The 26,346-nt window shown below is 40.8% G+C and overlaps 1 protein-coding gene across 2 annotated transcripts; it reads left to right on the top strand.

Moving 5' to 3' along the window:
- Window positions 1-250: 250 nt before the first annotated feature.
- sgsm1a (small G protein signaling modulator 1a) lies at window positions 251-26,346 on the top strand. Of its 2 annotated transcripts, XM_058071169.1 has the most exons (25): window positions 251-347; window positions 462-505; window positions 6,823-6,898; window positions 11,811-11,973; window positions 12,062-12,214; window positions 12,294-12,361; window positions 12,907-13,052; window positions 13,248-13,385; window positions 14,296-14,420; window positions 15,490-15,557; window positions 15,639-15,802; window positions 16,627-16,762; window positions 17,689-17,818; window positions 18,214-18,278; window positions 19,291-19,436; window positions 20,682-20,810; window positions 20,892-21,074; window positions 21,374-21,445; window positions 21,598-22,518; window positions 22,605-22,729; window positions 23,043-23,125; window positions 23,194-23,303; window positions 23,444-23,540; window positions 23,835-24,002; window positions 25,061-26,346. In XM_058071169.1, exons 1-25 carry the CDS (start codon window positions 293-295, stop codon window positions 25,147-25,149), a joined length of 3,654 nt encoding a protein of 1,217 aa, XP_057927152.1. In that variant the 5' UTR covers window positions 251-292; the 3' UTR covers window positions 25,150-26,346. The 2 variants fall into 2 exon arrangements, with proteins under 2 accessions (XP_057927152.1, XP_057927153.1); XM_058071170.1 differs by lacking the exon at window positions 21,374-21,445.

Below are 26,346 nucleotides of genomic sequence, written 5' to 3'. Positions count from 1 at the left end.
CCAGTTCAGGGTGTACCCCGCCTGTAGCCCAAAGACAGCTGGGATAGGCTCCAGCATACATGCGACCCTAGTGAGGGTAAGCGGCATGGAAAATTGATGGATGGATCGTGAGGAAAAGCGGTAGAAAATGAATGAATGAATGTTATGGTTTGATGTGTATGTATTGTTGCATTCGTGTACGTGTATATCCGTTTTCTACAGTATGGAATGGTGCCTGTCTTTTTAAGAGGCGTGTCTTCAGAGGGAGGAGGCGGAGTCGTGAGCCACTTCTGAAAGTCGCAGGTCTTGTTTGATGGGAGGTGCTGCGCGCGGAAGGACCACTGGATCCATGGCAACAATCATGGCAGGTGGGAGACACGAACATCTCAATTATTAACACATTTACCTCACCGTTGAGCTCAGAAATATTACTGAAATTTGGCTTTACGGTAAAATGTCATATGTTTGTTCTGTCTCGTTAGAAGCTGAGACACGCCAGAAGCTGCTGCGCACCGTCAAGAAAGAGGTGGGTGTTTTCAGCTTAGTACAAAACAATTTCATTTTTAAGCCAAGTTCTGTGCCTTCAGAACCTGGCTCGACACTTTTGACTGTATTTTTGTTTCTTCTGTTGTCACCACGACGATTGTTAAATGTCGTGTTGAATGCTCCTTCAAATCTTAGAAAGTACAGTCTTTTTCCATTAAGATTTTAACTGTGGCAATAATAATGATTATTATTACAGTCTTATTAGTATGACATTAATTTCAGTATGAAGGGGGTTGAGTGCGCGGGTGTTTGTTGAGTTTACACCAAAGGAAACTGCAATCTTTTGTCAACCAAGGCATTTGGTTGTTTCAGTGGGGCATACGTGCGTGTGTACGTGCGTGCATGTGTGTGTGGTAATGATGTACAGTGGAAACAAATATGGAAGTCACACTGTTGATTTGTTCAGCTGTGTCCTTCCAGTATCCCTCATCATCATCATCATGTCCGGTCACTGCAGTAACACACAAAAACATACTCAAAACAAACCATACACAATTGTATTTTAATTAGCCTTTTATTCACATATTTTTCCTGTCCTCTGCCACAAATATTTAGTTTAGTGAATAGTAAAACATAAGTAGAGTTCAATGGAAATGTATACAATCAATGGTGTATACAATCCAATGCATTGCGAGTTTTTAACGTACATAGCGATATCATACTGGGCAGCAATAGGTTTAACTTCCACTTCTTTGCTCATCATTAGTTTTTCTCTACCAGCATGGCATCATGATTAAAGGCTGAAGAAAAAATCAAAAATCATTTTAGATCTCACTCAGCTGAAATCTCACGAGATCTGCTGAAGTCTTGCATGACATCATGAGTGACAAGAATCGTACTGTTTTTTACTCTTTTTAGTATACTGCGTATGAAACTCTTTGTAGCTGCCAGCAATTTGCAGTAACATGCAGTTAAATAAAAATGTATACATCTGAAACTGCAATGAAATGTAGGTATTGTCTTAAAAGTCAATAGAAATCATTAGTGACATGTAAACAGGTTTATTAAAAAATAATTATAGCACCAGTAAACCAACATGGACACAAAAGTAATGCAGCACGCTATAAAATTAGCTGAAACAAATGCTATTTCAGGATGCCAAGAGATGCATTAAATTGGTCAGACAGCTCCTTGGAATTGTAAAACAGCATCCAAATGGATTTTTTTCTCTCAGAAGAGTAAGTATAAAAAGTAGAATGGCATCTAACTAAATCAATACCATCTTGGCACTTGAGTGTCATCGGCATTATTGGAGCTGGAAGCATTTGTTTTATTTTGTCTGACTTATCATGACATGATGTTTCGTTCATGTCCGGGGCATGTGTGTCTCATCAATCATTACAGTAACACTAAAGTAGCCGCTGTAGAATACTGCATATCTTCACAACGTCTTTGAATGCATCTTTTGATTGCCTTATATTTGTATTTTACATAATTTAGCCATAATTCTTGAAAATTCTTTACAGGCCAAAAATAGATAACATTAACTTAATCACCATATCATCAAACCCATTCACGGAATTGTAAATGGGAAATGATTTGTAATGAAGGCTGACTAAATGACTAAATGTCATTGTGGCTTTAGCAGAGGTTGGAGTTTCCCTGTGTTTGTTCTTCTAAGGAGCTTCTCGCTTAAGCTCTTAATCACCTTGTTACCATGGAGATTCCAGCATTGACGTCCTTATCTTGTAATTAAAAAAAATGAAACAATTTATTAAATTGTTGTAGTCAGGGGTGATTTTCCTGTCTTGGTTTCACTTGGATTGGGACCACTACATGAATAATTACATTTTTTGATTGAATAAAATTATGCAGGTGTACCTTATGAGACGCAGCTGATAGCACATGTGGGTGTCCCCGATTGTCACATGTTTTTCTCATCCGCCTGGTTATATACTTTCAGTCCACTCAAATGCACTGTCCAATAACGTCTACCATTATCCAGAGAGCATAGCGTGTCTGAGGCAGCAGAATCAACTTCTGGCACAAAAATTGGTTTGAATGAGAGCGCCGCAGCTTTCAAATAAAACCACTCCGTCTCACTATGTGTTCCACTGATTGTGCTGCAGCCTGTTATTTTCTGTGCACGGACACAAACACACATTTGTTGCCAAAAGGAGAGAGGCTGGGAGAAAATGATTAATAAACATACCAGTCTCCAGTCTCACTGTACTGTCTACTGCTTTGTGTCGTCAGGAGTAGCTTCAGACATCATAGAAATAGCAAATATCACCAAACCTTATAGTTGTCGTAGATACCAATGAAGATCGTTACACTGATTTAGGTGAAATAAGTATTGGTTTGGTATGATGTGTGATACGATTGTAGTGGGGGAATGCCAAAGAAGGTATTCATCTTATATTAGGTTATATATCACTTATAATCAAACTGAATTACAAGCTGCCGCTACTGCGGCAGTTTAGGTAATGCCTTCTATGATTAAAGATGCACTGTGTGAATGACAATGATGGATGCTTCTCTTTTGAATTAAAATGGAAAGCAGCTTCATAGATTCTGTAAAATAAGGCCAAGTCAAGATTGATGTTGTGCAGAGATTGCATTGTCAGCTATTTTCAGTTTGGTATGTGCTTGCTTGGGCTTTGTGGTGGAGTTATGTTCAGTGCCTCATTGTAGTATGATGTTTTTTCTTTAGGAAATAATTATTTATATATTGTCATGCAGCTGTACAATCAGTAGTTGTTTGCAATAGGAATGAGCAGTTAATGAGCAAATGTATATGGGTTTACCTGCCATTTTGCTCTTGGTTTGCTGTGGTTGCAGACTCAATTACGCGGTCTATTTCTGTACGTAATGCATATATAAGGCGCATGCTAAAACATACGCTTGAAGGGCCGAAGAACTTTCAGTGGAGTTTTGAATGCAGGAGCAAACTTTATTTTCTTATTCAACATGAACTCACAGTCTTAACTGCAGCAAGAGGAGAGTCCAAAAGCCGCAACAAAATGGTTCTTCCTACTGCTTGAACCATTTGGGTGGCAACACCCTCAACTTTAATAGTTCCGAGGTGAATTACTGAATGTACGAACTCCCGAGCACAAAAGGCAACGAAAGCAAAACCGTAAGTTTAGTTGAACTTTATTCTATTATTTAACAATACATTCACCATATTTTTTCATTAATCTTCTCCAACAAATCCATCTTCTGAATCATGTTTGATACAAACATCTTCTGTATCAAACATGCCGGGTTCCCTCTCATCATTGTTGGAGTCAGTCTCGGCTTTCACCAAGGGGGGAGCACGGGCAAATCAGGAGAAGAGCTTAATGTCAGCTGACTGATGTCAACAAAGTGACATTTACGCGATCGACCCCAACTGCCTTGATGATCTACTGGTAGCTCGCGATTGACGTAATGGGCACCCCTGGTCTATAATAGTGTCCACAGTCCATTTGTCACAGAGACTGAACTGAGTCAACAATGCATGGATGCTCTGTTTGGGCACTTATTTCCACGGAATGATACACAGGCAAATGGGCTAGTCTTGTTTTGCCATATGATAACCAAGGCTTTGTATAAAACATACATATTTTCATACGAAAACAGGGGTACCACTGTAATTGGCCCACCCCTTGAGTAGAGGCTTAACACGCCTGTAACAGCCACCTCAGTGATTAATAATGGAAGGTTGGATGTTAATGGATGGTTCTTCTTTTTTCCTGTCTGTGCTATTGCACAAGTGAATTGGAATAGCCTGCAGGTCCTTTATCACTTTGACTGATGCTTTCAGGGTGCACTGAGTTGAGAAGCCTTATTTATCACACTGCTGCAACATGTATTCATCAAGCTGCCACATTGGTTTATCTGAGAATTTGACTGTAAATGGAAATAGATAAGTTAAGGCGGCGTTTTACTTTAGTTTTAGCACTCTTAAATTGTCTCCATAAATACTGAGTGATGCCAAAATGACATGTCAAATGTCATTTACACAACAGAGCTACACTGAGGTTATTATTTGAAGGACTGCTTTCATTTGAGTTCCTCTCAGAGGTAGTAAACTTATGTACTGTGCAACATGTGTCGTCTCCATAGCAACCTGCAGGCTGTCTGTGTTTGGACACTTTTCCATATGAATACTTCTGAGACATGATCCGTGTCCCAGATAAAACAGATGAGAAAATACAGCTGCCAAAATTCAATGAGTCTACATCACCGGGCTGATGAATTAATCATGGATGTGTGTTTATGGGTATTGTAGCATGAATCATTTTTGTTGATGCGGTAGATACCGATGCTGCTCATGCAAAGAAGCCAAATGTGCATAATGGCAACTGATTATATACTGATGGATGTCTTTAACCAAAATATATTTATTCCCTTTCGCTTGTTTTTGTTTTTCCTTTTTGTAGATTTTTTTAAAGCCAAAATAAAGGGTACAGCTGCTTTTATGTCCCAAACATTCTTTTAGCAAATGGGGCAGAAAATACAATCTTTATTACATATTATAATGCTTCTATAATATTTGGGTGGACTGAGTAGCAGGGGGGCTATACTCGCTATACTTTCTTCAAGATTGGCAGACATATTAGTGTCTTTATTCATGCTTGAATAGTGCCAGCAACTCGGTTTGTACAGATAAATAAATAAATATTATGTTTTCAATATTGTCGTATTTTAGGCCTGAAAAAATGTCTGTCCCTGAGATGGATGATCCTCCTCTTGCTACAAGCTTCCTACAAACCACAAACCTGCAACGTTCAATCTTTATATTAAAATGTTTTGCATTTTGCACCCTAATGTTTACATTTTTGCACATTTTTATATTGATATTTTAACTGTAAATTATGTGTAGTGTCAAGGGTAGTAGCGAGTAGTGTGTTTTGATTAAAAAATGGTCAACCCTTGAAATTTCCTGTTATTTGGGACTGTTTAATTATTTTTTACACGACTAGCACGTAACAAAAGCTCCTGCGCATAGAAAACCTGGGCCACAGTTTTCCAACCTGTACAAAATTAATTGCTACTAAGACAGCGTAATTGCTGCAAACAGTTTTAAATGTAAACTTTGTCCATGCATCCATTTACTACACTGCTTGTCCTCACTCGGGCCACGGGTGTCCTGGAGCCTTTCCCAGCTGTCTTTGGGCAAGATGGGCGCGTATATCTTGGACTTGTGGAAATACTATGAAATAATTTTTTGTAAGATGTTTGTTCATGTGGTTAGCGCGCAGGGCACACAGCGAGGAGACCCGGATTCGATTCCCCACGCGGGCATCTCTGTGTGGAGTTTGGATGTTCTCCCTTTGCATGCGTGGGTTTTCTCCGGGTACTCCGATACATGTTAGATTAATTGCCGACTCCAAATTGTCCATAGGTATGAATGTGAGTGGATAGTTATTTGTCTACATGTGCCCTGTGATTGGCTGGCGACCAGTCCAGGGTGTACCCCGCCTCTCGCCAGAAGACAGCTGGGATAGGCTCCAGCATGCCCGCAACCCTTGTGAGATTAAGCGGTACAGAAAATGGATGGAAAAGTTTCGCAGTTTTGATCTGTGCTTGTCATTGAGGGGTAATGGTGAGTCCTGTTGCCAAACCAGTGGATCACTGAGATAGATGTGGATTGTAAAAAAATGGGACGACAGGAAGAGAGAGAATATTTGTTAGTGTAGGAAGTGAATTAGACATTGCATGATTATAGCTGTCTATGCAGCCCTGTGCCCTGGTTCATATTCCGCATTACAACTGAAGAACAGTGCTCGCGTAGGGACATGTCGCCATGGTGATTGATTTATTAGGTCTTCTTAACTAGTGTTCCTTAGCTGTTGTCAGGACAGCGGGGACACGGTACATCACCATGACGACCAATTATGAGCTTTACCTCGTGAGCATGCGTATCTCACCTTGTTTTCTTTTTCTTAACTTGGCCTGAAAACATGTCGTCAGGCTTTGACCTAACCCAATCAATTGCTCCCCCAAAGGTAGAAAAGAGTTTGACGTGGACACTTGGCAACCCTATTTTACTTCCAAATACATGAAATGTGTACATACCACTTTGATTCCTTGTCCAAATCCTTTGGGTGAGAGTTAGTGCCTCATACAGCAACTTAGCACTCATCCCACTCCCTTTTAACTTGTCAACCATGCTTCTCCCCAAAGTGTCTCATTATTCTACCTTGTCTTTTCTGTTTTCTTGGGGGGGGGGGGGTTGTCTTTTTTTCACACCCCTGTAATTACTCAAAAATGTATTTATCACTGGCTCATCAAGCCCCTCAGAGAGCGTGTATGCAGCTGTGGCATAGTAATGAGTGAGTCATCCAGCATCTGCCTTGTCATTGACAGGTGAAGCAGATTATGGAGGAAGCCGTCACCAGGAAATTTGTTCATGAAGACAGCAGCCATATTGTTTCCTTTTGTGGTGAGTTAGCAAACATACAGCTGTATCACACCCATGTTTATTTAGCCTGCAATGGAGAGGTCCTTCCATTTACCTCTTTAAAATCTTTCCATAGGAAATGGGAGAAAAAGATCATCTGTTCCATGGTCTAACTGTCGCCATCGTAAAACTTTAATAATTGCATACAAGTGCAAAAATAAGTTATTCACTCTTGATGATGTTGTTATTGTTGGCCCGTTTTGTTCCTGTTATTAAAGGGGACCTATTATGCTCATTTTACAGAGCAGCTACACATGATAACCCGCACAGAAAGCTTTCTAGATCTTCCAGATTCTGCACCTCTTTCTGAAGTATTTCCATGGACTTCCTGCTTCCCACCCACCGGTCTGTTTAATTTACTCCAGCCCCTGCCCTCCTTTAGATACACCCACTCCGCTGTGATTGGTCATACTCCCAAGCGCTCCCGAGGACCTCTGGATACATAGGTTTGCGTTTATTGAGTGCAGGCAGCCTGCAGCCCATATAAGGAAGTCTGGATTGCAGTGATGTCACTAGAACTCGGTGTTCGAAAAAACTGCAGCGGGCAGATCCATTCGAAACGTCTTTCAGGGCTCACTTTGGCGTGGTTTAACATGAGAATACATTTATGGATCAGAAAAATGGAAGAAGCATAATTGGTCCCCTTTAAATTTAATATACTTTAGGACTAGGGACTACAGATGATAGCCTTTTTGGCTAATTCTGGCATATTAACAGAAATATTTGTTAATATGCCCTCTCCCTGTACATATGTAAATAAATTCAAAACCCGCAGTTTGCCGAACCCCGGTGGAGTTATGTTATATTGCCTGCTTTTTCTTGTTCGTTTTTTCTCGGCATCAGACTGTGTTTGCATATGTGCCTGCATACAGTGGACATGCGTGTGTGTGTGCATGAGCAGTGAGTGATTAATGCCACTCCCCATTTTCAGGCTCAACAACAAATCTCATTCTATTTAACTCGGAATTGTGAAGAATATAGACATTTGTTTTGTACAATCAGTTCCCTGAAGCATATTTATAACATGAGGTGGTGGTGTGTTTTTTTGTAGGAAAAAAGTGTATTTGGATCAAATAGCACCATTTTAAGTAGTTTCCTGGACCCAAGACCCGAGTTCAATTCCACCCTCTGCCATCTCTGTGTGGAGTTTGCATGTTCTGTCCCGTGCATGCGTGGGTTTTCTCCGGGTACTCCGGTTTCCTCCCACATTCCAAAAACATGCTAGGTTAATTGGTGACTCCAAATTGTCCATAGGTATGAATGTGAGTGTGAATGGTTGTTTGTCTATATGTGCCCTGTGTTTGGCTGGCGACCAGTCCAGGGTGCCACCCGCCTCTCGCCCGAAGACAGCTGGGATAGGCTCCAGCACCCCCGCGACCCTCGTGAGGAAAAAGCGGTAGAAAATGAATGAATTAATGTTTCCTCAACATTTTGGTAAAATTCCCAATTGTATGACCTCAAGAGCTTTCGACTATAGAGCTTTCCAGCTTTCGGACTATACAGTCGCCCCCCCACAGTATTGCGGTTCAATTATCATTCCTTCACTCTATCGTGGTTTTTTTTTAATTAATAAATAATGCCTTATTTTGTTTACTATGGCATATTATTATAATGGGCAAAGGTATATGTAAGATTCTGGCCACTAAGCATCAGTAATGTTACATTATTGAGACTTTGCATTAGATCACCATTGTCTGGCATGATAGTTATCTTCTCATTCAGTGTGGAAGTGGTATGTTTTTGGCTTCTTTGTCCTTCTTGTCGATCTGTTTTAAACCCTTTCTTAGGTTTAGAATACAGTAAATAGATTGGAGGCTAAATTGGAGGAAATTCTGGATCAGCATCAATAATACACTTTTTAGTAGTCATTTCAAGTTGTTGTTGTTTTTTCCCACCAAATGGTGCCAGTGAAACATGGTGTTATTATTGTGTGTGAGAACCACACAGCCTATGTACAAGCTGTGGGGTTCAGACCAAACAAGATTTATTTGTGGAGTTCACAGTGAGTCATTTGAAGCTCAGACTGCACAAACTGATATGTTTACTACAGTGGAGCTTCTAAGTGCCCTACAGTTGACTAGATAAGTGTCCAGGGTGTGTGCCGTCTGTCAAGTCAGCTGGAATAGACTGTAGATCCCCGGTCACCATCCATTTCAGCTTGACTTTTGTTTTTCAAGTCCATTTTTCTCAATAGGAAATGTAAATTGAGTGCAATCTGTTCCTGAGTCATACACCTGCAACCCTACAAACATTATTAGTAATAATAAGTAGGAATTATAATTACAATTTAATTAGAATTCATAATTATTAGAAGAATAAATATTGGTAACAATAATAATAATAATAGTAATTCTAACTGCCATTCAAGTATAGAGAGTAATTAACCACTGTTAAAGCAATAAAATGAAAACAAAAAACATACCGTGCCTTTCATAATTTGCTGGTTTCAGTTTCAAGTTCACTCTGTACAGTACAGATAAATAAACAGACAGTATCAGTTTGTCAATAATATTTAAACTTGTGGTTGGGGTGCAAAAATGTTTGTCTCCCAGCGGTGACATGACAGAAAGTAATTGGGAACCTTCAACACAATTATTTTGTCCTATGTTGCATTTAAAAGAAAACGGGACCAGATTTCACATAAATAAAACACAAGAGGCTTATTTTTTGATTTTCAACAGTATTCAACTGAAAGTGAATAAAAACTAAATGACCTGTCAACTCTCCATCGGTGTAAAAATATAATCACATGCTTGCAAATACCAGACATATTGTAGATGGCTATAATGGTTCTCTGTAATTTGCCACCAATGGGGATAAATGAAAGTTATAATTGCCTATTCCCTAACAGGTGTCAGAACAGTTAGGACTTAGCCATGGTCACTGTGACATTTAATTCAATCTAATCCTTATTTCACACCAATGAACACGTTTTAGAGGGTGAAAATGCACTAGAGATCTGCAAGGAAATGAGAGAAAATGGCACGAAAGAGAGCCAGTTTTGCTGCAAAGTGATATGAAAGACAAGGATACACAATAATATATCCACTGAGAGAATATACATCCTGAGAGGAAATGAACCTCATAAATTGGTATTGGACATCCTAATCATCAGGCTGCTCTCTTCACATCTCTTATTACAGTTTATCTTGAGGCCATCTCTTTTTACACAACCCTTTAGTGTGTTGTATATTTAATGAAACAGTTTTTGGTTTTGTGTTTAATAGTGTCATCAGGTTTCTTTGCCCTGAGTATGAACATTATCCCTCCCCAGTATGAGCATTATCCACTGGATATCTTAAAAGCCAAACTGGTCAGTCTTTCCTCGATCGTCATTTATCTATTCTTAATGGAACCCAAGCAGCTGGCAAAAACCACTCTTCATGCTGCTTTGTTGTCAGCCACCTTCCTCTTCCTCCTCCTCTTGCCATCTCACGTTGGATCTTGTTACTACCCTCTTTGGGTTGTGGTCTGTGTAGACTACATTTGAACAACTGGAGAATGGGAGAGGAGCTCAGCCAGCTCCCTCGGGAGCAATTAGCTTCCACCATCGTGGCTACTTTGATGCACCACTGCAGGAAGACAGAACCATCGAGACGCAATGAATGGAGCGTGGCATGAAACTAAATGATGTGACTGGTGTTAAATGGCCCCAGATTAAATTACTTGGGGTGGTATTGTCGATACACTCAGTGGTTCCACTTTTGGCTCAGAAACTGAACTGTGTATCTGTCAGAAGTTATACTTGACAAAATATATGGTTTTGTTTAATGCAGTAAATAAACGATTATATATCATCACAAGAGGTTGCACTTTGTCTTGCTGTGTTGATGCTAGGTAACAAGCAGCACAAAGAGACAACGAAGAGATGAGCTCAAGGTTGATGCAGAGTAGTTTATGAAGGAATAATTTGTATGAAAGTGACACTTTCATTGGCGACATTAAAGTTAAACCTTGCTTGGAGCTACTGTGGTTGCAGCGGTGACGGAGAGAACCACTGGTGCAGATTTACAGAACGGCAGGATGCAGGAGATGAGAAGCTGTGTTTGAAGGAGTCAGGATGATGGAAACACGGATTGTGATGCTGATGAGTCTCTGCCCCCCCAGCCCCCCACACCCACCTCCCTGCCTCTGCTCGCTTTTGCCTCTCTAAAGCGCCATCGCTCTATCAACAGGGGTTGTCATGGTAACCATGGCCTTCCATGTGACCCCATGTGAACAGAGCCATAGGATTAGTCCTGAAGAGAACTCAAATGTCAACACAGCTCCAGGCGATGCCACGTCAGCCTGCGAGCAGATCCTGCTTTTTTGCTTAGTCTGGTGATTGTGAAGTATGCTATCATGTCATCAATATAGACTGTCTATGTCAAGATGTTGGATAAACTGTAAAGATTAATATGTGGCTGCAAGACGAATTTCACATTTCCTTCAAGTGCTTGGAAATATTGACATTGCTTACAATTTATGTTATTTTTCAGGTGTCAAATTTTTACTTAACTAATGTTAAATATATTCTAATAAAACTGCAGTATGAATTATACATTTGCACATACCCTGGTAGCAATGCTAACAGTAACCTTTTAGGTCCAAAGGCCACTTACACAGTGGAAAGCCTTTGTGTATGTATGCATTTTATTTAGTTCATGCAGTAAAATAAAAGTAATTGAAACACCTCGATTTACATAGCAAGTTAATCCACTCTCTTCATTTATGTAGGGCATTAAACCTGTTGCAAAGACGATGCATCTGTGTTTAGTGTTATTTTGAATCAAAACATTTAGCATTAATATGAAGGTCTTCTATAGCCTTGTGACAAAAATTAGAGACTTATTGTAATAGGAACATACCCACTTGTGTGTACTTTTTAACAATCTGTGTTGCGGTGTCCAAACAGCTGCGGTGGAGGCGTGTGTTTTGCATGGGCTGAAACGTCGAGCGGCCGGCTTTCTTCGAAGCAACAAGATTGCCGCCTTGTTCATGAAGGTGGGCAAGAGCTATGCCCCGGCTGAGGAGCTGTGCAAGAAGGCCCAAGAGCTGGAGCAAATTATTGAGACTAAGTGAGAGATGTTCAGAACATACAGTAACAGTTTGCTGTTCATTAATGTGATCATGTTACGCTTGGTTACTTGTGATGTGTTCTTGCAGACGAAGCCAGAGTTTACAAAGCCAAGACAGCCTGCGCAAAATGCCTCGTCTCCCCAGCCTTACTCCAAAGGCCATCAAGAACCTCTGGATCCGGACAGCTCTGTTCGAGAAGGTGCTGGACAAGATTGTCCTCTACCTTGTAGAAAACAGCAGGTGCTTTACAAAGAGGGAAATGTCATGCCATTTATCTCTGTCCTCTTCAACCGCCTTCTTTGCCTTATCTGTCTTCTAGTAAATATTACGAGAAAGAGGCAGTTCTAATGGACCCTGTAGACGGACCTATCCTTGCTTCTTTGTTGGGTAATTTGTGACTTTATAAGTTTGGGTACTTAATATACTGTTTTTTTTTATTCTGGATGTATTTGATGTGTACATGAAAGTTTGGGTTACAGGTGGTCTAAGGGGCGGCCTGGCCTTCAAGCTGAAAGCTTTTGTATTCACCCTTCCCTGTGGTGTTAATCGTACCTCTACTGTTAGAGAAGCTGGAAAGTGCTCGTGTGAATCACATCTCAGCAGGGACCTTGATTTCAATATTAATCCGACTTAATACCTTTAGCGCCCACATTGACCTAATCTATTTCCAATCTCTTTTCATTTTTTTTTCTTTCACAAATACAGCTAACAAAAGATAAGTGCAGCCTAGTTTGACTCTCACAGTGTAAAACTGAACATAATTGTCTTTGTTAATCCACCATTTACATACAGCTTTTGTATTGAATCTTATCAGGCTTTGCCAGGGTACATAATGAAGAATGTATTTAAAATCCCTCAAGAAATGATGCACATCATTTTACAGCTAGATGCACGTTGTTGTTATTTAAAACTGTGCCCCTCCACCATGACAGTCGGACCTTGTGCATTGGAGTACACAAAGATGAAGACAGCCGACCACTTCTGGACTGATCCCTCAGCTGACGAGTTAGTGCAGAGGCATCGCATCCACAGTGGTCACTGCAGGCAGGACTCTCCAACTAAAAGGCCTGCATTGTGTGTAAGTGTGCGTCAGATTTCAATTATTGTGTACAATTCAGTGCACAGTAGGTGTGAAGCATAACATGCAGTATACTAATACAGTATTTTATTTATATATAGTATGGGAAAAGTGTGTATCTGTGCTTTAAGTAGTGCTATCTCTCTCCTCATTGAATTATATTTGGCCTAATATTGCGAAATGTGAATGTCACAGATCCAGAAGCGTCACTCCAGCAGCAGCATGGATGAGCGTCCCTCTCCGTCGCCATCAGCACGCGAGTACGTGGAGTCACTACATCAAAACAACAGGGCGACGCTGCTGTTTGGCAAAAACAACGTGCTGGTTCAGCCGGTAAGTTTTTCCTCATAAAGTTTTGCCAGTGTAATAAAGGTATATCTAATCTAATCTATACTACCGTATTTTCCGGACTATAAACCTATGCACTTTTTTTCATAGGTTGGCTGTTCCTGAGACTTATACTCCAGAGCGACTTATAAATGAAAAAATATCTATAATTTCACAGACAGCCACAAGAGGGCACTCTAGACTTTTGCACCAATATCTCCTACTTCTTAACAATTCAATATTTAGAGTAGACGTTAGCTTACAAAGACAACTGAGAACGACGATGAAGAAAACAAAACAGTTACTATACTTAAAACTATAGTAACTGTCCAGTCTGTTCATGTTCATGTTTATTTTTTTATTTTTTGTGTAGCTGAATGACCATTGTGTTAGCATATCTTACACCTATTCAGCCTGTTGGCTATTCTTTTATTAATGTGAGAACTTGCCTTCCAGGATGACGTAATGTCTGTTTTGGTCTTACCCACAAAAGATGCAACTTGTACTTATGTATGTTTTTTTCTACCTAATTATGCATTTTTGGCCTTGTGTGACTTATACTCCGGAGCGACTTATAGTTCGGAAAATATGGTATGTTATACTATACGATATAGCAGGGGTCGGCAACGTTTACTATCAGAGCCTTGGGGAGAGTCAGCTATTCCCCGCTGCTAGGGGAGCCACCAAAAGGAGGCTGAAGAGCTGCGGGTTGCCGACCCCTGCGCAACTTTCATTCATTCATTAATTTTCTACCGCTTATCCTTCTAATAATAAAAACTTTGGAATTAATATTCTGAAAGGGTACACACGATCTAATTAGATGAGTGCTTTAACCAACAGTCTGTGTGATATTTTATCAATATAACCAATTTAGTAAATCATTGCAGATTTACTTTTTCCCCTCAAATGTTTTTAGAGGGATGACATGGAGGCTATCCCAGGTTACCTCTCTCTGCATCAGACAGCTGACCTCATGACACTTAAGTGGACACCCAACCAGCTCATGAATGGTTCCGTAGGGGACTTGGACTACGAACGAAGGTGATGATGTTGATATGGTGTAGAATGCAGATTCTGCTGTAAGTGTAAAATGTGCACACTTGGGTGTATCTGAATAATGCAGTGTGTGTGGCTAGCTGTATCCTGCCTGTAAACCAAATTTCTCCCAAGGGAGACAAATAAATTGAACTGAACTGAACGAAGGGGCTCTGTATGCAGAGTAAACATAGCTCATCTGATTAGGCTTATTTTCAGCAGACAGGCAGCCTGCAGGTGGTTTATTGACAGAGATGCTGTCGATCCATCTAGCAACAATGTTATATATGTATATATATGTGTGTGTGTGTGTGTGTGTGTGTGTGTGTGTGTGTGTGTGTGTGTGTGTGTACATACCTATTTTTCTTTCTTTTTTTTACCACTAAGCTACTTCATTGCACTGTACCTTTTGAACGCTGGAGATTGTGAAAAGGAGGTGAAGAAGCGTGTGCAGGCAGGAAGGAACGGGTGGAGAAAAGTATCAGGCCTGATGTGTGATAGAAGAATTTCAGCTAAAATGAAAGGAAAGGTATACAAAACTGTGGTGAGACCAGCCATGTTGTTTGGTCTAGAGACAGTGCCACTGAGGAAAAGACAGGAAGCAGAACTGGAGGTAGCAGAGATGAGGATGCTGAGGTTCTCATTGGGAGTGACCAGGATGGATAGGATCAGGAACGAGTACATCAGAGGGACTGTACATGTTAGAGGCCTTGGAGATAAAGTCAGAGAGGCCAGACTGAGATGGTTGGGACATGCCCAGAGGAGAGATAGTGAATATATTGGTAGAAGGATGCTGCCTTTAGAGCTACCAGGTAGGAGGCAGGAAGGTAGGAAGACCAAAGAGGAGGTTTTATGGATGTAGTGAAGGAGGACATGAGGGTAGTTGGTGTGAGAGAGACAGATGCAGAAGACAGGGTTGGATGGAGGAGATTGGTTTTCTGTGGCGACCCCTGAAGGGAAAAGCCCAAAGAGAAAGAAGAAGAAGCTTTGTGCCTGCTTGTCTCTTTGCACTTTTTTTGCATTTAAATACAAACTTATTTTGCTGCTAAGTCTCTTAATGACTCTGTTTACGCAGTGTGTACTGGGACTATGCCATGACAATCCCTCTTGAAGAGATAGTGTACTTGCACTGCCATCAACAAGGTGGGTCCAGGCTAAATTTCCAATTTCCTGCCATTGAAGTATATCGATAACATTTAATTAAATCCCATATGTCTCTTGCAGTCGATAGTGGGGGCACTGTGGTGCTGGTCAGTCAAGATGGCATCCAGAGGCCTCCCCTTCGCTTCCCTAAAGGAGGCCACCTGCTCCAGTTCCTGTCCTGTCTGGAGAATGGTTTGCTTCCTCACGGCCAGCTGGATCCGCCGCTCTGGTCTCAGAGAGGAAAGGTCAGCGTCTGAGGTCATTCCTCCTGATGCATTCAAATGGCTTTTGTTATCCCATGTCAGAGAAAAACCACACTTAAGTACTCAATCATTTGTAGCACATCAATAAATCAATAATAGATAGCCTTTCAAAGGCTAAATCTGTGGCTTAATGTTCTCACTGCACCGCCACACATTCTTGATTGCGTGGAGTGTTTTGTCTGCAGGCAAACGGAATAATGGAAACCGCCCACGCCTGCTCAGCGACTATTAATAAGCTTGCGTATGCTGGAAACACTCGTCATCTTACATTCATATAGATGAATGATTTATTCTTCTGCCTTTGTGTAAACTGCCAAGAGGTTGCATTTCTCATAACTTAACATGGATTAGTCCTGATTTTCCTAATAAATGTGCTTCCTTCCTGCATGATCCCATTAGATTTTATGGCAAATAATGGCATCATATACAAATTATGAACGGTTCAAATATCCCTGTTAAGCTTAGAAATGCGCTGTTTATGCATGTAGGAACTGAAGCTGTAATGTCAAAGGTTCATCTGGATATGGAGCAGGTATTTAAACATAACATTAAGAAAATCCCATACTACATTACACAAGAGTCCTTATTAGGTTAGATTTTTTGTGTTTATGTAAGCCCTTATTACGTTTTGCTCCCTTGATGCAGAAGAAATGTTGCTTCAGGATGAAAACTCCTTTAGTTGTAATGACTATATATTGTAGGCCTCCATTATTGATTACCAAGTTAACGAATGCTTTTTCCTTGGAGGAGGTTTGTGCTATTGTACGACTCTTGTGTCTCTAATTTAATGTTATTTGTTACTGCAGGGCAAAGTCTTTCCAAAGTTGCGGAAGAGGCTTCCTCAGGGGTCAGGGTCTACAGACTCCGTCTCAGATAAAGAAGAGGACGAGGCCACCGACTATGTCTTCCGCATCCTCTTTCCAAATAGCCTATCAGATTTTGGTGAGATGGTTGTGTTTTGAAAACAGAAATTGTATTTTTCATTGTGATTTTTCATGCTAAAGAGGGAAAACTTTGGACATCTGTTGAGTGGACGGTCTCCTTTTAAGCCAAAGTCTCATTGTGTCCACAAGAGTTCATGCAGGTATCTGGAGGAACCTGTCTCATTTCCAGAATGCCGTAACACTATCACAATTTGTCTTGTCTTGTCACTTTGATTGACTTCCATTCCCACCATCCAATATCCTCCTGAAATGCCTTATGCCTCTGGCCATGCTCAATAATGTGTCCCGGTATTAAACCCCCACCGCCTCACTCTGACAATCCTGTTACCTTGTGTAGACACCTTCTTAGATGCATTACGACAATGTCGCCTTCGATTAGCTTGTGTATTGACAACTGATGGATTGAATATAGGTCTTTAGCAGGGAATGGCATTTACTTGCTGGATTTCTATTGCTCTTGCTGCCTACATGCAGTATTTCAAGTTGGTTTCCAGTCTTTAAAGATGTGCACATCCAGATTGCAAACAGTGTAAACCAGGGGTGCCCAAACTTTTACCACCGAAAAATCAAAGGATACCAGGGGCCACATTGATATATTTCTATATATTTCTATTTTATAAAATGAAAACTCAATCTACATATATTCAAAGCCAACATTCATCCAATTTTTACTGTTTGTTAGTATTTAATTTTATTTCTTCCACATACCACGGGCCAATAATAAACAAGTTGTGGGCCGCAAATGGTCCCTGGACCGCACTTTGGACACCACTGGTGTAGACCGTTAAGAATCTCACGGTCTTCCTGTACTGAACAGCATAATTGTATCTTAGCTGAAACGCTTCAATCATCTCCTGCTAATATCCATCCACAGGAAGCAATTTTGTGTTGATTGTGACGGTAATGATGTGCGGGCTATTGCAGTGACTCCACCAGACTTGATGGATCAGGGCTCTGCAATGTGGCATCCCAGTCTCAGGAAGTCCTCATGCTCGTCTTGCTCCCAGGGTAGCTTCTCCGATGGCTCCGCACCTAAAGGGTGCAACCACGAGAGGTGAGTGAGTGAGAGATAATCATGTGAAAGCTACAGATAAGCTTTGGCTTTGCTTATAAACCAATTAAGGCTGGCAGAGACACGATCACTGGCTGGCTACATTTGTCCATGCGGAGACAACAAAAGTGGCTGCTGGGGTGGACAGGAAAATGTGTGACATTTACCCCACTGGCATGACAATGTGTGGGGACAATAAGATAATAAGCAGATAAAATGGTAATGGAAACAGTCAGGTTATTGTGTTTGTTTCGCCTATATGATAGCTGTGGTTAAAGTAAATGAATGCCCATTGGGGGCATTGATTTGCTACTAAAACAACTGCATGTACTAAATATGCAATTTCTAAATCTATATAGAGGGTAAGAACTGTGATGCTGTTTTCTTAATTCCTACAGGACTCCTCTAAAGCTGCTGTGTGACAACATGAAGTATCAGATCATCTCACGGGCATTTTACGGCTGTATGTGAACACCTGCACACTATTTACTGTTTACAGTGGACTAACAAAATATACTCCTTTTAACTTGTAATGCTAAATCCTAACATTCTGTTTTCTGGCAGTTCCAGTCAATTAACAGTGCACAAGCCCCTGGGTTTAGGGGACATATTGGACCATCATTCTTTAATAATAACAAAACGTGCATTTCCTGCCAAAAGGATTTGTCAAAATGAAGCACTCCTTGCTGCTTGGCCAAAAAGAAAATTCCCAAATACTGTGTATAAAAAAGGTAAAAACCTTAGACAATTACTGTAGGGATTATTGTGACTCACCAGACAATAAATTTACATTTTTTTTATTGTTATTACTGTTGTTAGTTGGGAAACGCATATTAAGATGCAATGTGAAAAGGCCATATCTTGTGATGAGTCCAAGCAGTTTTTTTAATCTGGGCTTGATTTACTTACTGTAGGACAACTCTAAATTTAGCAATGTTGCGTGCCCCCAAAATATTTGTCTTCCATGATGGCATGGACAGAGTTGAACATGCCAATTGTAGGATTAATGTGGCTCAAAGTGAAAGAGTTGTTCAGGCACCACAGAGAATCTGAGAATCTTGAGAATCTTTGGGGTGGTCTAAGGGAGTCTGGCCCCCCTCAATCATTGTGGATACAATCTCATAGAATTTATGCATCTCTGAATAGAAATACATGAGCAACATTGCATATGTGTGTATTTAGCTTACTTGGGGTGTGGGGTTAGCATATAAATGTGCAAAAAAAGAAATGAATTGTAGACATGTTTCTAAATGTGAGGCACAGGATGTTTTAAAAGATGATTATTGTATTCATAACGCTCTGTGCATCCCTTCTAGGACTCATAAAAAGCTCTTCTGGAATACAGAATGTTTTGTATTATATTTGAATTATGAACAGTCTACAAAGTACATTGGTACACAACGTCATTCCCCGGGTACACAAAGTCATTTCTTTAGAAGAAGAATTACATTTTTTATTGTTGTGTTTTCAACTAGGGTTGGCATACTGCCGTCACCTGTCCACCGTACGCACTCACCTCTCGGCTCTTGTCAATCACACCATTGTGTCGGCCAGTGTGCCATGTGATGCCTACAAAGGACTCACTGCAGATGTGTGGCAGATGTTCCTTCAGGACTGCACAGTAAGCATTGCATGAACTTCACATTAAGCACTTCATGCACACAAACATGTCCCCTTGCAGCGTCCCCCCCCCCACCTCACTTGCCACTCATCCATATTCATATTGTGCTAATTGTGTTGCTCACATCATTAGTCTCGCAGCAGTGTGCATGAAGTGTAGCTAATGGCTCTGTCAATGTCCAAATCAGGACTGTACATCAGCTCCATGAATCTTACACATGTTTTTGACTCAGGAATCGACTTATTAAAATGTGAAATCATATTAAAATATTAATAATAGGAAGAAAATTAATAATATAAAATGTTTTGTCACATTGTGGCTAAGTATGAAACACTGTACACCCCTGCTTTTATAGCTTTTTGAGTCGAGTGTGTGACGTCACATCAGCTTTGTGAGCAACCACTACTCTCTTGGAGTATTTAGCTTGTTTGCTTCCTCCATTGCAAATGAATGGTGGTAGTTCAAGAGAGGAGTGTTATTATAGCTGTAGGGGTGAATGAGTCCGAGACATGCCATGAGCAGAAGTACTGCAGCGAGGCAGCCCTTTACTCCCCACCACGCCCCCAAAATCCTATATGTATGTGTACTGGTGCAGCGAAGCAAGAAGGACGGGCACCCCACATGCACACACCCCAACCCCACCGGAACCGAGCGAGACGGAAGCGAGGACGCACCAATCCAAGCAAGTCACTATCCACAGGCCACACTCCAGGCCAAGCTGGCCAGAAGGGTTTGTAGATCGAGGAGTGGTGTAGCGTCTGCTGGTGCCAACACAAGAGCATTAAGATTAAGATATGCCTTTATTCGTCCCTCAGTGGGGAAATTTGTATTGCACAGCAGCAAGAGTACAGAGTCAGTTAAGCAGTACAAAATACACAATATAGAAAATAAACAATATAAACAACCCAAGTATTAACAAAATCAACAGTTTTTCCCAGAGTTATATACAATACAGTATGTAGATAACATGAAACGAGATGAGATATATGACCAGACTATACACTGAGATCTTGTTAGAGAGTTAATATGAGTCATGGAAATACTTCACATAGAACTTAGTATATTGCATTTAGAGCCCTTAATATTGCACATGGAGGTTGATCAGATATTGCACAGTGAATGGGGTTTCAGAGACCTGACCAGTAAAAATGCGTTTCTGGAACGCAGCAAAGCCTACGAGGGTCAAAATGTACAAAAAAAGCATACATGTTGGCAGGTCTGATATATATATTTTTTTGTTTTCAGACTTACAAGGAGCAGGAGCTTCTTCGTCTGGTCTATTTCGGTGGTGTGGATCCCTCACTGCGTAAGGAAGTGTGGCCATTCCTATTGGGGCATTACCAGTTTGGAATGGTTGAAGCAGAGAGGAAGGAGGTGTGTCACCCCCCCCCCCCCCCCCACACACACACACACACATCTTTGTCCACCCTAGTAAGCATTCATATCTTGCTGCAGGTGGATGAGCAGGTGCGAGTATGCTACCAGAAGACCATGCGTGAATGGCGAAGCTGTGAGGAGATCGTTCGGCAGCGAGAGAAGGAGCAGCACGCTGCAGCTTTAGCCAAGTGCTCCTCTGGGGCGAGCATGGACAGTACCAGTTCAAAGATGGTCCATCGTGACTCAACTGTCAGCAATGAGGTGACAAAGGAACTCACATAGTCAGCATTAGAAACGTCAAGCACATTATAATGGCAAGTTAAATGAATATATACAAAGTATATTCAGTTTTGGGCCAGTGTTATTATGACCAGGTTATTAACTCCACTGTCTGTCTAAGTCACAATTTGGTTATTAAGTTTTAATGAACGCACAAATTGTGCTTGTGTGACTCTTTTTTTTAATATGGCCAATGCCCAAGAGCAAAAATACAGTCAGACTAATGCTGATTGCAGATATTTCATATCATCATATTTGGTATTATTTCCTTTATCGCCCAGTCCCGATCCTCCCAGAGTTCAGACAGGCAGAGTCTGGCTCGTCTACAGAGTGACTCTAGCAGCAGCACACAGGTATAAAACTCATATCACACTGCACCTGCAACAACCTCATCCAAATCCACTACAACATAAGACGAGAATAACACTGAATGTTACCTGCAAGTTCTTCACATCCTCCCGCACCTTCTCCTGGAGTTCTTCTTCCCATCTACTTGTTTTTGCAGGTCTTTGAATCTGTCGAAGAGGTGGAGCAGATTGAGACAGAATCCAAGAGCGACGGGGCCAAGCAGGTGCCAAAGATGTCCAATGGGGCGCTCCAGAATGGGACGACTTCTCCAGACTCTGGACATCCCTCGTCCCGCAACTTCTCAGTCACCTCCGGTGTGTCGGACGGCTCACTCAGCACGGAGGACACTGTTGCACCTGAGGCTGCTCAGAGACCATTAGACAAACCTCCTCAGGATGCGGGGCTGATAGAGCGATTGGAGAAACCTGATGAGAACAAGACTCAGGTTCCACATGTACTGGTAGAGTTGAAGAAGTCAGATGAGGCCCAATGTGAAGACATTCAAGAAAGAGAAGTGCCTGATAAGAATAGCATGGTAGTGTCTACAGAATCCCAAGAACAAAGACTGAAAAGGGAAGAGAAAAAGAAAAGCGCAGAAACATGTCAGACTGAATGGTTCAAGCTTGAAGACAAATCCTACCTGGGTGAGAAATCACCTAATGAGGTGACAGAAGAAACCGGCATCAAAGAAGTTGATAAGTCTTTCTCAGCAGACAGCAGAGTCTCAAAAGCAAGGGAAGCCTACTGTGCCTCTCAGAAGGCAGAAGCTCAGGTCCTGACTGAGTCAGATGACTCTCCCTCAGCCATTGAGATGGAAGAGATTCCCAAAGCCAAAGTGTCCATTGTGCCCTGGAGCAGGAAGGCTCACTGTGAGCTGTTGTCTTCCTCAGACGACTCTGCCCCTTATACAGATCTGAGACCGGAGGGGAGACAGGAAAAGCCAAGTCCGGAAGGCACAGAGTCCATACTGTCTGAAGAACCAGAGATGGAGAGCCTGTACCCTCACTTTGAGTCCCTGGACGGATGTCCAGATACCACTGAAGCCAACTCTCAACAGTCTGCTGAAGGGGGTTTCTCTGTATGTGCCGCCATTTTGTAAAAGATCTGAAGTTGACTAATTAACCAGTGACTTCAATCATATGTTTATTGCTTTGGTTCTTTCAGCAAGAGCTTTTAGACTTGTATACGCTGAATCTGCACCGCATTGAAAAGGACGTGCAACGCTGTGACCGCAACTATTGGTACTTTACACCTGCAAACCTGGAGAAGCTACGGAACATCATGTGCAGGTACAACATTGACAGCACCGTAGGCTTTCTCTTGAGGCAGAGCATGTCATTGTCCAAGTATTTTTGTGTCACACCAGATGCTGGCACTGATAACTATGTATTTCATTAGTAAATCATGGGATGCTGTAGTTCTGAAAACACTAGAGTTGTGGCAATTTCCGTCTTGGCTGTGTTCTGTGTAAAAGGCACATCTGTTACGACTCAGATGCAGCAATTCGGATACCGTCATCCTTGTCATAGTGTTATTATATTACTGTATTCCTGTGAACTTGACTATTTTTGTAATATTTGTACTTTATTTTTGTAATTGCAGCTACATCTGGAAGCACCTTGACATCGGCTACGTTCAAGGCATGTGTGACCTGCTGGCACCACTTCTGGTCATTTTGGATGACGGTGAGCCATCACACGAGGCCTTCTGCTTTTGGGCTCCAGCCTCTTATCTGGTTCTCTGTCTTTCTCAGAGGCCCTGGCCTTTAGCTGTTTCACAGAGCTTATGAAGAGGATGAATCAGAACTTTCCACACGGAGGAGCGATGGATACTCATTTTGCCAACATGCGCTCACTGATCCAGGTGAGGCAGCATCAGGCACATCCTGATTCATAAGTGATTCATAAGTAATAGTCGCTGCAAATGAAATTCATTCATTTGCCTCGAACTTCCATATTTTCTGCAGAATCCAATTTCTTTTCCATGCTCTGCATTCTGTATAGATCCTGGATTCAGAGCTATTTGAGCTGATGCACCAGAATGGAGACTACACCCACTTCTACTTTTGCTACCGTTGGTTTCTCCTAGACTTCAAGAGAGGTCAATGAAATGACACTTGTGTACCAATTAGAGGAGAAAGACAGTCTTTAGTCTTTGTATTCTTTCATATTTCAAAGAAAAAAAATCTCTGGGTATTGCTATTTAAACATACATGTCAGGTTAACTGGCGACTAAGTAGTCCATAGGTGTGAATGTGTGAATGGTTGTCTATGTGTCCTGTGACCGGTCCAGGGTGTACCCCTGTCAGCTGGGATAGGCTCCAGCTCAACTGTAACCTTAATGAGGACAAGCAGCATAAAAATAATTGATCTCCTATGATTTTTTTTCTTGCAGAGCTGGTCTACGATGATGTTTTTGCAGTCTGGGAAACCATCTGGGCAGCCAAGTTTGCCTCTTCTAGTCATTTCGTCCTCTTCATTGCTTTGGCGCTGGTGGAAATCTACAGGGACATCATCCTGGAAAACAACATGGACTTTACAGAAATTATTAAATTCTTCAACGGTAAAACACAATGTATTGTTGGCAACATCTCTTACAGTGCTTCACACTAGATTTCATGCATGTTATTCCTGGTGACTGACATTAGGGCTTTTTTGAAGGACCATTAGAGCCACACTGAAAAGAAAAAAATAATTCTTGCAATGTTATGAGAAAAAAGTTCAAAGTTTAAAGGGGACATATTATGTTTTTCCACTTTTCTGACCTATAAATGTAGTTAGAATGTTGTATTATCGTGTTAAACGATGCCAAAGTTTCAGATAATGAGGTTCGTGCATTTAGAAGTGGGCCCTGAAAGAAGTTTGGGATGGCTCAAAACACTCGATTTCAAAAGCGTGGTAAAACTGCCCCCTTTGTGATGTCACAGAAAGGCGGACTTCCTTATGTGGTTCATGGACCAGAAGCACTTTGTGCGACCAATCACAGCGGACTGGGCATGCCCGCAGGCGGGCCATGGGTGGAATAAATTAAAACAGACATGTTGGCAATAAATACAAAGAAATACAGCTGGAATAGGTGTAGATTCTGGAAAATCTAAAAAGTTTTCTGTGTATGTTATTGTGTGTAGTTGCTCTATAGGAGACATCAACTCAATACAAAGGGTGGAAAAATGAGCATAATATGTCAGATAATATGTCTGTATGTATGATAATATGTTTCTAGCAGTACTCTAAATATTAGTCAGGTAACATTATTAAACATTCTGATTGATGACAAACCAAAGATTTTATGACCATATGCAAATGAGTGGTCACACTCAGGTAAATGCAGGCTTTATTCTCAAGAAATTAAGATTGTTTTTCTCCTAATATTTCATCATTTTTGTTTTTCTTTTCAGCATGGCCTTAATACTTCTTTGCACAACATTAAGTAGTGAAACACAAGAATCACAAGCCAAGCGTTGATGCCTTTGTAGGTGTCTTCTTTCAGCATGGGGTAAATGGATCTGTCCACACTGAACCACACATTAAATGGCTGGATTTGATCTGATGTGCTTTAGGGTTTTTTTCTATACTGTATTAGACACGAGTGCACTGGTCAACATTGTCTTCTTTTTTCAGAAATGGCCGAGCATCATAACATCAAGCAGATTTTGACCCTGGCGAGAGATCTTGTGTACAAGGTGCAGATGCTGATAGAGAACAAGTGATCGCAGTGGAGGGGTATATATCGGCTTCTATTTCCTTCCAAGTCATCTGTAGCAGCACAACACACACACACACATACTACAAAATGCCTTTACAATCATTGTTTGGAGCCTTGTTGACCCTATCCTCTATGTTATTTGTGTCGTCGACCGATTTATGAGAATATTACACTTGATACAGTAATTGTCAGTATCTGCAAGTACATGTTATGTGTTTTACAGAAAACCCTTAAGTGTCAATCAGAATACACTGAATCCTGTAGTTTCACATTTCGAATCCAAATTTTAAGCATATTTATGAAGTTGTATATTGTTCATTGTTTTAGCAGTCAAGGTTTACATGATTAAATGATGTTTTAAAAAGATTATCTTCCCCCTTTCTCCTCTGCTCATGTGAAGGAAGGAAGGAATGCTTGTTTTTACACACACACACACACACACAGCTGAGATGTAGAGCTGAGTACCATGTCAGCTATTTTATATTGACAGTGTTTTCAGTGTTCTTGAGCTGCCTTTCTGCCAAATAGGATGTCCTTGTTAAGTATGTGTGTGAATTGTGTTCATCATAATTATTTGTGAAGTCATAGTGTAATATTTAAAGATTCATGTTGCGTGCTTGTTCTCTTCCGTTTTTGTTCAGTGAACCACTTTATTTATTTGAATTTCTCCATGATGTCGTTTAATCACAACATTGTATAGTTTGTCTGAGTTTTGTTGCCTACAATATATAGATGATTTTGCTTGTTTACATTGTAAAGATTAAGAAGAGAGTGATGGTTTTACGCGACCAACACAACTGAAAGCTGCACTTAAGATAGAATGCCTGCTTGTGATACAGTATATTTTGAACATTGCAAAAATATGACAAGAAAAGTTGTTGTATTGTTTTGGCAGATTTAAACTTTGACAAATAAAACTATTATATGTGCTTTGAACCACTTGTTGAAAACGGCGTTGCCAACTTTCAAGCTGTTTTATGAATGTGGTCAAATGAATTGCATTGATATTGATGTTTCTTTGTGAATGCTACCCGGAAACCTACTTTCATTTATTGTCACCTTTTATTTGCCAATTTGTTTCATTTATGTTTTCATTCAGATGTTGCTTTTTTTGTAAAACTGGTATTTTTATTTTGTGCCAAGTTCTTAAAGTGTATTGAAAAACTATATTCTGAGAGCTCATATACAGTATATATTAAAT

The sequence above is a fragment of the Doryrhamphus excisus genome, chromosome 4 (genome assembly GCF_030265055.1).
Source record: "Doryrhamphus excisus isolate RoL2022-K1 chromosome 4, RoL_Dexc_1.0, whole genome shotgun sequence".
NCBI classification, from domain to species: Eukaryota; Metazoa; Chordata; class Actinopteri; order Syngnathiformes; family Syngnathidae; genus Doryrhamphus; species Doryrhamphus excisus.
The sequence above is the reverse complement of the archived record's forward strand: the minus strand, read 5'-3'. Positions and strand labels throughout refer to the sequence as shown.

Bases quoted from the DNA above. Each gene is read 5' to 3' on its own strand.
- sgsm1a (XM_058071169.1), top strand. From the start codon at position 293: ATGGGAGGTGCTGCGCGCGGAAGGACCACTGGATCCATGGCAACAATC. The intron at 348-461 runs GTGGGAGACACG...CTGTCTCGTTAG, and splicing joins CATGGCAACAATCATGGCAG to AAGCTGAGACACGCCAGAAG. The intron at 23,541-23,834 runs GTCAATGAAATG...TTTTTCTTGCAG, and splicing joins TCTCCTAGACTTCAAGAGAG to AGCTGGTCTACGATGATGTT.